Genomic DNA, 11,620 nt, shown 5'->3' on the forward strand with positions numbered 1-11,620 from the left:
GACAGTCGTCCTCGAATTCGTTGGCCGTGCCGATCGAATAACCACCTCTGTAGGGGTAGATGGGCGCGGAGATGTGTTTCGAAGATCAATCTCGGCCGGGAAAGGGTATAAAATACGGATTGAGGTAGTACTGTGGGGTCTGCGGATGTAAGTTCAACTCGAGCCATGGGTGTTGAACAGTGAAACCAAAGAGTTCAGTGTGGATTGGTCGTTCGCCGAGAAGGTATGGGAAGAAACGATTGGAGAGGAAAGTCTGGATCTCGCATCAAAAGAGGTCTTCGAGGTGGATTTGGCAGTCATTCTTCTGTGTCAGTATGTCTATTCGGCTGTTTGTCTAGAAGATTCGTAGGATGAAGACAGGTCTAGATGTGCGACAACGTGTATTGTAGTGAAGGTAAGGCCGCGCTATGTCGGAAGGCGCTATATCTCGTTTTGTAAATTTGGCCATGTCGACATCTGTGTAGTTAGTTATACAATCATAGATTCGAAAGCTCGACAATGTGTGGGCTATGGTCAATGTTCATGTCATTGTGAGGTATCCGGTGAGTATACATATGTAATGAGGCATCTTGGTAGAGAAATCCCTTGCTCGGCTTGAAAGCAACTGCATGGCACTGCTATTGAGTCCTCGTAAGAAGATGTGGAAGAATCTAACATGATCTTGTCAAACTCCAATCGAGGGATATTGATGTCAGCTGATGTGACACGGTGCTTCGTCCCTTAAACGGACTAGTGGCAGGGATATCATTTCTCCGGAGTGTCGGATATCAGCACAACCTCGAGTAACGAGCTTCGCATGATTGCTACCAAGGCGAATCCACCAGCTATACATACGTGAAGATGGTTCTAACTGTCCATTTTCAGTCGCCTGTCTGCAGTTCCAGCAGCTCCTCCCTATCATCGTTCTTAACACTGTCTCACACTGACAAGCGTTAGATATGAGCACGAGTATATGGTCAACTTACTCCCATCATATGGAGAAACTAATCCACATAATCTGCATATCTTCCCACTGATGCGCATCTTATCCGAGCCTCTTTCCGGACCCTACCCGTTAATACCGCTTCGTCACGGAAAATCCGACACCCTGACTCCGCTGTCCCACTGTCTTCGGTCCCTAGACTGCATCCACGAATGTCCTCCAGCACCCAACTCTTGATAGTCGCTCATGCGCCGCTTCTAATTGTGAATGGCAGGCTTGGAATTGATCTTGTGTGGTGAATCAGCTCCTTCACACCTGTCGGTGGCTAGTGAAGTCAGTGGCGTGTGTAGCCCAGGCGGAAATGATATTTCCTGGGTAATGTCTACACTGTTGCCTTAAACTGTGTCCCTGGAGTTACTAGGTTCACAAAATCCCTCACATACGTCATGCAGCCCATCTGTCGATTGACAACTTTTCGTTATATATTGTTCCATCGATTTTCTGAGGAGAGACTTGCTTCGACTTCCAATTATGAATGCCAACTATTCCACAGTCGTAAAAGTCAGGGGCAAGTCTACGGATAACATTACGTAGGAGTGTGATGGAATATTCTAGTAGATCAAAAGTTTATTACATTCAAGCTTCAGGTGTCAGGGATATTGTTGCTCTGGATAGGATCATCACCAAGCCACTCATCTCAAGGTGCCTTTTAGATACTTTCCATATAGAAAATGAGTGCTGTTAGTGTTTGGCGCACAAACATGCTTCGTGCGCAAATACCCAAATGACGCCAATGAACGTAATTTTGTCCCTTTTTCTCTGGGTTTTTTTTCCCACTTAAATCTCGGGGGCTTTTCCAATCGAAAGCCAAACGTTCAATTTCATACTGTCTTATTAACTTTCGACGTCGTCAGAATCGTTGCTAGTTGTTTGTCAGTCTCAACTAGGGCTAACACCCTCGTCCTCTAACAAGCCTCGACCCAAGGCTCCATTCAACCCAATCAATGCCTTCGATCGCTTGTTCTTGACCTCACTATTGTTCTGATTGGGTCCGGTCGGATATGTCCAGCCTATAACAACCTTTTCCATTTAACAGGCCTACCTGGCCGATCGATCCATGGAACGTTGATCTGCTCTTCGGTCATCGGCACCCAAGCTATCTACATCTTGCAAAAGGATATCACGCACTTCTCCCTTCCCTCATCACGCCAGTAAAGCCTTGAGATGCGCCTTTGACGACTTTACGCTTCACCTTATATAAGACTCGTTGTATCCTCCCACGAGAGAACCATGTCGCAGGCATTGATTCAATAGTGAAAGCCAACTCTCGTCGGATTTCACCAGATGCCATGAAATCGAAATCGAAAACCCTTTACCACCTGCGTCCGAAGCTTGACGAGATCCTTAACGATACAGCCCCTGTCCCATACACACTCGGCACTTTCATTGCCTTCCTCGCTCAAAACCACTGTCTCGAAGTTCTCGAGTTCATCCTCGAGGCCAAACGCTACCGGAAGACATACGACTGGCTTCAAGATCACGGGAAGGCATGTGGTGAAGATGGAGCGCACGAGGAGCGCCTGCGAACAGTATGGGATCGCATCATAGACACATACATTGAATCCGGCGCACCGCGCGAGATCAATGTGCCAAATGAAACCCGTGAGGAGCTATTGGAGTACACCAAAACCAACGACTCTATACCCCCACCGAGTCTCCTGGATAATGCCGTTCAACACATGCACGAATTACTACGAGAGTCGATCCTGATCCCCTTTCTCCGGAGCTGCTCGGGTACCTCCCATGTCCAGCCGCTATCAGTGCCATGCCTCAGCGGCACCGAGCGACTATCCCCTAGTCCCAGGGCTTCCGATGATACGGCACGCCGGCGGTCGAAGCTCAGTGGTCTCATTCCATCCTCCCCAGCGGACATGTATTCCTCCGATGGATCGGAACCGCCAACAAGGTGTATATCACGAGACACAAGCTCTCAAGGACCACCTGGCTCGTCCTCTTCTGAAATCGCACGTGAGATCACCGGTGGTCAAGATTGGGATGTATTACCGAATGGTGTAGGAACAGAGATGTGGCACGCAAATACAGCGCCGGAGAGAAAGAGACGCTCCCCAGAGTCACCTAAGAAAAGATGGCCTCGCTTACATGGATTTACGAAGCATTTCCGGCGTTCTTCTGATTGATGCTAACTATTTACCCGCCATGTATGTCATCCAAGCGGAAATCAAATGCTGTGTATGTTGACTTTTAATTTGCCTCAACCAGATACCCAATGTGTCTATAACTGGTTGTCATCTAATGTACGTGGAGAAACTAGACGCGCAATCTTTGAGAAATTGCCTGTCATGAAGAGAATATACGTCTCCTGTTACACATAGAAAATCATATTTTGGTTGGAATTCATAGACCCAAAGTACGAACGCCTGAAACTCAATGATCTCATACCAAGTCAGCGACGACGTATGACCCAGAACCGATCCAATGAATAGCTGTCTCAACGGTAGATCATTTCTGTAACCATGGATCCTATGACGAAAGCTATCACATTACCATGAAGTATCCATGACTTCACTCTTCTCGTAAGGCTGCTCGAACCATGGTTGCTCTTCGCCCAAGGTCGATGTAACCATGACAGATCTAAAGTCATCGAACAACCCCGGAAAGATTAAAAGCTTCAAAGGTAGGAAATATTGGAAGGCGTGAGTCTCGTTCATAAGCCCTCTCTTTCTATTTTGCCATTTGTCTATGCTTCATTTGTTCCTCCAGGGTGGTGTTGAACTTCAACGTGGACTGTCCAACTCCGCAGCGATTGGGTATCATTATCATCCAGATACATCTGCCGTGGAAGGTGGCTTGAAACCAAAACATCAGTAGGACGTTTCTTCCTCAGTTGTAGGGTTCGTCCAGCTTCATGTGATGTCACCAGTCCGGATGCGGCCAATCAGAAGAACCATGGCGTTCCACACATGATACCTTGCATGTCGTACTTTTCTGGAGGGAATTAATGCTCTGCAGTATAGGAAGTCATGTAGATAAATTGTATTAATAGACATTTCCCTCGCAATCTATTAAGCAATGTCAAAAAGGCAGGTTCGGAGGTTGTTAACCTGTTAATAAAGAAGGCTGCCAATGAGAGTCCAATGATATATTTTCCCTTCCACTTGACTCCTACACTGCAGGGATCAGCGCCTATGCATAAGCACCTGCAGCAACGTTAATAATGGACAGTAAACACACTACAGTAGATATCAAAGCTTCTTATAAATCGGAATAGCGACCCCAATATTCTTTTCTTTGTTGCGCGGGTATACCTGGAAACCGAGTTCTTTGTTAGGGTAATCCTTCAGCCTTGATGTTCACCCGGACGAAAATGTTTAGGGTACCGATCTATAATGGCAGGGTTATATATAGTATCTCCGCCGTTACATCCAACATGAAGTGCCATAAAATCAAGAAAGAAAGAAAGAATATAAAAACCGGACACACTCACTCCTTTCCTGTGAAAAGATAAATCCAAACAAAGATGGCTCCTCACGCAATTGTCTTCGACCTTCTCACAGCCCTCCTGGACAGCTGGTCCTTATGGGCCGAGGCCGCAAACAATGACCGCAAAGCATCCTACCGGTGGCGCACAAGATATCTCGAGTTAACATTTGGATGCGGCGCATACCGTCCCTATGAAGATCTCGTCTACGAGTCAGCCAAAGATGCCGGCCTCCCGGCCAGTGCACCCAAAGCCCTGATCCACAATTGGGATCAGATGCGCCCTTGGCCCGAGACAAAGCAGGTCTTACTACAGTTGAAAGAAAAAGGATATCGCTTGGGAGTCGTCTCCAACTGTTCTGCGGAACTCGGCCGTCGAGCCGTTGCGTTGTGTGGTGTGGAATTCGATGCATTCGTGACTGCCGAAGAAGCCGGCTTCTATAAGCCTCATCCGAAAGCATACGGTACGATCCTGTCGGCCTTGGGGGTGGAGCCTCGAGATGCTCTCTTTGTCGCAGGCAGCAATGGCGATGTCGTCGGTGCAGCAGCGGCTGGTATGGATGTCGTTTGGCATAACCAAATCGGTCTTCCCAGACTCCCCGGTTCTAAGCCGCGCCTTGAAGGTAGCTCTTTACATGTCGTTCTAGATCACCTCCGACAGGTGGAGTCGACGCCGAGCTCGAGTACGTCTAGCCGGTCATCACGGCTTTAGACCTGAGCCGAGAAGCCACGGCGTACTGCAAACGAACCTCAGCTGCTTAAAAGCCGGACGGCATTTACGCCATAGCCCATGTCGAGAATGCGTGGAGCGCGGAACTTGAGCAGGATTGTGGACAGAGCAATATCAACGCCGTGCGAATGAAATATAATGGTGTTATGAAAGAGTCACGGTGGTATATCCTCCCCTCATTGTTGCAGAACTCTGAAGTGTATGTACATATGTGTTGTTATAGTGTTTAAATACTTTCCTTCCCCTTCAGACATCCATAGCGTTAGTTCTGCACCGTAGAGATACATGCTCCAATGGGCCCCAGCTGATCTCGGTGGTGGATAAAGAAGCCTTTCAAGCGCTTTAAACAGAAGCTAAGAATAGTTGCATATTGGTATCACAGTATCAAGAGATAAACAACTAAAAATCATAGAGGCTTCACAGCCGGTCGCCTGTTGATGGAGACCCACATATCCCGCCAATAGCCGATTCCACCTTTGACTTCGAACCTCGCAGATGGCTTGTCAGTCGCGATAGAGGGGGTGTACCGACGGAAGAACTGAAGTATCAAGAGATTAGCAAGCGTGAAGCGACGGGACGGTAACCTCATGGACGTACCTGCAGTGGGCCCTTGAATAATTCTTCCATCGCAATATCCCTACCCAGACAGACTCGGGTGCCATATCCAAAAGTGAAAATATACTTGTTGTACAGCTTCGCCTTCTCCGGGTCCAGCCATCTCTCCGGACGGAACTCCTCTGCGTCTTCTCCAAAAAGCGCCGTGTCACGGTGCATGATCCATGGATTGCCGGTAACCTCCGTGCCGGCTGGAGCAAACTTACCAAAAAGCTCGATACCTGGTTCCGACACATAACGAGGGAAGATATTCGGCGCCGGTGGGTTCAGTCGCAACGTTTCGCGGACACATGCGACGTAGTATGGAAGATGCTCCTGGATAGCGTCGTACTGGGGGATAGTCTCGGGAATGAGGCCCTTGCGACTGGCCGTGTCAATCTCCTCCATCATCCGTTCGTAGACCTCCTGGTTGACGAGCAGGTGGTTGACGAGAGACTGGAAAACCGTGCCAGTGGTATCGGCGCCTGCCAGCAGAACCAGCAAGACTTCGGCCTTCAGATAGTCCATATCAAGGGGCTTGCCGTCCTCCGTGCGGGCATCGATGAACGTTTGCAGAAGATCCACACGACCAACATCTTTGCCTTCAGCGATCTCGCGTAAGCGTTGCTCAATTAATCGATCCCGGAAGCGCATCAGCACTCCAATACCCGTATTATCTTCAGGCTTGGCCACTAGGTACTTCTTCATGAACGTGGTCTTCATCCAGCTGGTAAAGGGATGCAGGCGCGCGAGGAGACCAAACGCAGGGAGGCCGTCGTGGAAGCCCTGAATGAGACCTCCAACATCTTTGCCCTGTTCGATAAAACCGAATGGCGCCCCAAAGCCGATCTCACTGATTACATCGTATGCGACGTATCTATTGATTTCCCGAAGTTCCAGTTAGTTCGATTCTACGCGGATCGTGTTTGGCGGTGGTTGACTCTTACACTGCCCACCATGCGAAATCGAACTTTGCACCAGTGCTGGCAAAGGTCTCGTCCAATTTGTTCAACCAATCGTCGATCCGGGCGTCAACCAATGGTTCCATCCGCGTTACGTTGGAGAAACTATACTATTTGAGTTGTCAGATCGGGCTTTGCTGGGCCGGATTGATATGCATGAATGTACATACAGGACCCGCAATATGCTTGCGAAACGCCGCATGGGTCTTGTGTGACCGAATGTTAAACAGTGATTCGGTCTCTCCGAACGACCCGGTGATATAGTGACCTGTTTTATCTGCATTCCGGTGGTAGATGTCTGGCAGTTTCGTGGGGTCGCTGACAAGAAGGAGCGTTGGAGTGATCCGTACGACGGGTCCTGCAAGCCATCCACACATTAGCTCAAGGATCCCTGCAGCGGAGGCTTGAAGGATCATACCGTATTTCTTGGTCAGTGCATAGACCGTAGGCACTTCGGTCTCACGTAGATTATGCCATGCGATCCAAAGTCTGGTTACGCTGCCCCAGAAAGGGCCCGGAAAGACGGACAAGGGGTGGAAAAAGCGATAGTACACAATCTGATAAGCGAATCGGAGGGCGACATATGCACCCAAGGCAAGGATGACGTGGGTAACAGTGAACATTGCGACCAGGTCCTCCCCTGCAAGAACCATTATCACGAACGACCCAGATCCACGAACAATAATGAAAAGGACGCAGGATCAGTAAGAAAGAAAAAGGAATCAAAACTCGACAGGATGGCTTGCCCCCCAGTATGGCTTATGCCAGAAATAGCCGACGATTGTCGTGGAAACTGTGCATCATTTCACTTATGAGCTATGTTGTACTTTTTGCGGTCCAGCCCAAAATGTCGGAGGGAGAGCGAATAGCCGTGCACTTGGGTATAATCTCACCACCACTTCCTTGTGATGATCCTCTTTAGGGGGTCACCGACGTGTTTGATTAGAAATACGTGATGCAGCTAACTACTCTACCATTCTGAGGGGCCGCTCTGGGAAAAGTTTTCCACCATTTGCTCTCCAATCATGATCGCTTTATACCAAGTGCTTTCTCCAAAAGCCGGGAATTATTGGCTTGAGTTCTGACCCCAAGTGCCGCGGGAATCAACTGAACAATATCCATCCATAGCGAATGCGCCGTCGCTCTAGTGCGGGAGGCCGAGCGTTTTAGGGCGTACTGGTCTTCGGTGGGTGGAGGCTGATAGGCCGCGAGAGATTGAAGCCGTTTCAGACTCTCCAAGAGCAATTCTTCTGCATCAAACAGACTACTGTCCCCTGTCCATGGCGTTTGTTCGACCGTGAATCTTGCTGCTTGTCTCCTGCGGGCACAAGCCTCGTCGTCAATCTACCGGGGCCTACCTTAGAAAATTCTTAATAAAATTCCATTTCTTGACTGACAGGGCGTGCTAACGTGGATCCACAGTGATCCACCGGGAACTGCGAGTCCGCGACAACATCGGCTCTGTGTATCCGTCGTGTGTTATCTCTTTGGTGTGGGGACCATCAAGCTAAAGATTGGGCGGACGATGTCTGTCGCGCTCCGGGAGGGCTTCCGCGGCTCTATCCCATTTGATGGCTCGGCTGCATCGGTGCCACTTTTGATACTCCGGAACTAACAAGCGAGAGATGGGCGAGGACTCTGGTTCTCGCCCGTGTGATAGATCCACAATGTCCGTATTATATACAATCGAGATTTAATCGAAAATGTAACGTGAACTGACTCGGCCAAGTACACCAAATCCCGACCGCTGGTGACAGGACAATGCCATTGCTTGATCATCTCGATTCATGCATCTGCCACACAGGTAAGACGTAACTCGCTTTTTAAGGGGGCAAACCGAAAGAGAGAATTAAGAAATAAAAAGAGCAAAAGTACCGAAGGATGAAACTACAGCTTAGTGTAAGGCAAAAGTGGGGAGTTTACGAACTTCCGAATAGGCAACAGGACAGAAGCGAAAATAAAATAAAATAAGGTAACACCCTAATAGGAAATAAATCAGAGAAAAATAGGAGAAATTAAAACTATGTATTCCAAAACACTTCGAGAATTGAAAGCTGTTTATGTCGCTATAGCCTCAACCTCCCAATTTCGGGGCCCTGCCGTCTCACTACCCGTTTGGGAATTTTATAAGAAGGCACTACTTTACCTTCCAGAGCTCTACTCCGTACCAACGTATTGTCCGTGCCAGGTTCTGATTGTGTACCTAGCTACTGGTGAGGAGTGATGCCGAGTCATTAGTGACCCCAGACGGACGTAGTTGCCGGCCGAGAGATTGAATCATTAGTTTTGTTGTACGGAGTACGGAGTATAGGTACAAGGAGATACGCACCCTAGGCAGGAATAGTTAGTGTCTTTGTACCAAAATAGCAACCAGCATCACCTTCAAAAGCGGAGTTGAACTGGTTTCATCTTCCATCTTTCGCCACTGGAAGGAGTGGAGATTGACATCTCGAACATCTGCTTTCGGACAAGATGCCGACGGAGGAATTCGGAGATATCGCCGTCGACACTGTTTCTATGGCCTTAGTTTCCTTTCTCGGGAAAAGGGGGGATACCCCGTGGGACAAACGCTTATAGACTATCAATGGAGGAACTGGGGAATGATGGCCCGGCTAACATGTAAGGAAAGGAGTGAAGCCCACGGCTTCATTCCCAACTGCGCCTATTGGGGAAATACTGTCGCCCATCGGCGCCAAGATTGACTTGGCATGCAGCATTTCACAAGGAAGACCAGTCACAATGATATATAAAATACAGTCCTGTATAGGTCATGCCCACCATATGGCGATCAAAATTGTTAGCGTCTCGCTTTGATCGTCCGCGATGATTTAGGTTCGGCGATGCAGAACCATCCTTTGGACTGCACCCTAGTGTTTTAATAGTGGAGTGAGAGACGGAAGAAAGAAAAGAAGAACGGGAAGACCTCATAAAGACGGCCTCCGCGAGTACCAGAGATTTCAAATGAGTGACTGCTAGTCGTTCGTTCACCACCAGCATTGGGTTCGCAGTTACAACAATGGCGGATTCAAAGGGTCCAACAGTGACCGCGGTTGCGGTCTTTTTTGCAATCTGGACCTTCATCATCATATGTCTTCGGCTCTTCTCACGCATCTTTGTTCTACAGAAGATGGGGTACGATGACTGTGAGTGCAGCTTAACCGGAAGGGAAAGGAAGATGATGGCTAAACATTCCTAGATCTGATTGTTTGTGCTTGTGTAAGGAGATCAAGTTCGATTTATCTGAATGCTGTCGCTCATATAACCAGCTTACTTCATGGGCCTTTTCTGGCGTAACCGTTGTGTGTGAGTATGGGCCACTCTCATGATCTCGACGACACTAACTCTCTCATCCAGCGGTGAAGTATGGGTTAGGTTCGCATATCGCGGACGTCGATCCGAACAAAATGGAGACTTACTCCCTGGTATATTTCCAACCCCAGGGTAGTTATGATTATTTCCTCTGACTGTGTGCTAGATGGTTTGGATAAGCTCGATGTGCTACTTGGCCACATTGGGCTTCGTCAAGTCGTCCGTTTGTCAGTTCTATACTCGTCTCGGCGACCGGCTTCTGACCCGACTCTCGGTGTGCATGTTAGGCGTGATTGTCACACAGGCTTCTTCGTTTGTCTTGGTGGCAGCATTTCAGTGTCGACCTATTGAAAAGGCTTGGAAAAGCACGCTCCCGGGGACGTGTGTAAACATCAACGTGTTCTACCTTGCGAACGCCGCTCTGAATATTCTGACCGATATCATGACATATACCCTGCCCCTCCGAGTGATATTCAAGCTCCAAGTGCCGGTCAAACAAAAGGTTGCACTGGGGTTCATCCTCTGCATCGGGTTGTTGTAAGTCCCTGATTTATGATATACATCTTGTGGATATGCCCTGACATTATGACTCCTCTATCTATAGTGCCTGTGTCTCGTCGATCATTCGCATTACCTACATACCTGCCATGCTGTCTGACCCAGATTCTACATGGGTGATTGCCGAGGCGATGTATTGGTCTGTGATCGAGATCAATGCCGGTATCTTCGCCTCCTCCATCCCCTCGTTCAAACCAATTGCCTCCCGCTTTATTCCAAGACTTATCGGAGAGTATTCTCGCGACAAAGGATACAGTGGTTGGTCCGGCAGCCACGATGCCAGGAAGTTCTCCGGCTTTTCCAAAGTCCCAGAGCAGAACATTGGCCTGGACTTCATGGATCCTCGACAGCCAGACGGGGACAACATGATTGGTACGCAGATAGGGTATGGAGGGACGCAGAGTCAGGAACGGATCATCCCTCAGGGCAAGATCTATGCACATACAGAGATCGAGACTAATGTGGAGGTCAGCCAAGATAGGTCTTGTCGAACCATCTCCCATTCCCCTTGAAGGGAATCGCAACATTACTACTCACTTCATTTATTTTCCATGGCGCTATCCTTCGACCATTTTGATATGATTCTAATTCTTACGAATCATCGCTCCTTTGATTCCCTCAAATTTATGTATTAAATTATCCACTCTCCCTCATTTTCATTTTCTTTATTCCCAATTCCTCTTTTCATTCTTTGATACCATAGAAACGGGGGCATAGCGATTGAGTTTAGATTTAATGATGAACGATCAGATCGATTAATTTTTGCCTGACTACTTGAAACACACGAAAGAAGATATTTATGCTGCATGAGGCAAATGGAGAAAAGAGAATTAGGGATATCAAGGTCAGGTACCAACAGAGACAAATCCAGGGGAATTCCGATGTCGGGACTTCCGAGAAGCGACAGCATCAGTCTTTCTCCCTGCTAGAATTTCGGCAAATCCTGGTTATATATTGGTAAGCTCATATACATTTCGATGCCTATGTCTTCTAGGGAAAACAACTAAGAGGTCCTGTGACCAGCTTAACTGGGCCCCAGTTCTGAGC

General features: G+C 48.3%; 4 protein-coding genes across 4 annotated transcripts; 3 read left to right on the forward strand and 1 right to left on the reverse strand.

Moving 5' to 3' along the window:
- Positions 1-2,271: 2,271 nt before the first annotated feature.
- On the forward strand, positions 2,272-3,120 carry AO090023000043 (regulator of G-protein signaling domain-containing protein; the record flags this gene model as incomplete). Its single annotated transcript, XM_001820580.1, has 1 exon — positions 2,272-3,120. One exon carries the CDS (start codon positions 2,272-2,274, stop codon positions 3,118-3,120), a length of 849 nt encoding a protein of 282 aa, XP_001820632.1.
- Positions 3,121-4,460: 1,340 nt separating this feature from the next.
- AO090023000044 (HAD family hydrolase) lies at positions 4,461-5,132 on the forward strand (the record flags this gene model as incomplete). The annotated part of the gene is made up of 1 exon (XM_001820581.3): positions 4,461-5,132. One exon carries the CDS (start codon positions 4,461-4,463, stop codon positions 5,130-5,132), a length of 672 nt encoding a protein of 223 aa, XP_001820633.1.
- A 424-nt stretch (positions 5,133-5,556) lies between these two features.
- On the reverse strand, positions 5,557-7,359 carry AO090023000045 (cytochrome P450; the record flags this gene model as incomplete). The annotated part of the gene is made up of 5 exons (XM_023235395.1): positions 5,557-5,649; positions 5,748-6,621; positions 6,692-6,816; positions 6,877-7,064; positions 7,125-7,359. 5 exons carry the CDS (start codon positions 7,357-7,359, stop codon positions 5,557-5,559), a joined length of 1,515 nt encoding a protein of 504 aa, XP_023090419.1.
- Positions 7,360-9,722: 2,363 nt separating this feature from the next.
- Positions 9,723-11,085, forward strand: AO090023000046 (putative integral membrane protein Pth11-like; the record flags this gene model as incomplete). The annotated part of the gene is made up of 6 exons (XM_023235396.1): positions 9,723-9,849; positions 9,903-9,922; positions 9,973-10,009; positions 10,061-10,128; positions 10,182-10,552; positions 10,620-11,085. The coding sequence occupies 6 exons, from the start codon at positions 9,723-9,725 to the stop codon at positions 11,083-11,085; spliced, it is 1,089 nt and encodes a 362-aa protein (XP_023090420.1).
- Between the last annotated feature and the right edge of the window lie 535 nt (positions 11,086-11,620).

The sequence above is a fragment of the Aspergillus oryzae genome, chromosome 3 (assembly GCF_000184455.2).
Source record: "Aspergillus oryzae RIB40 DNA, chromosome 3".
Taxonomy (NCBI): Eukaryota; Fungi; Ascomycota; class Eurotiomycetes; order Eurotiales; family Aspergillaceae; genus Aspergillus; species Aspergillus oryzae.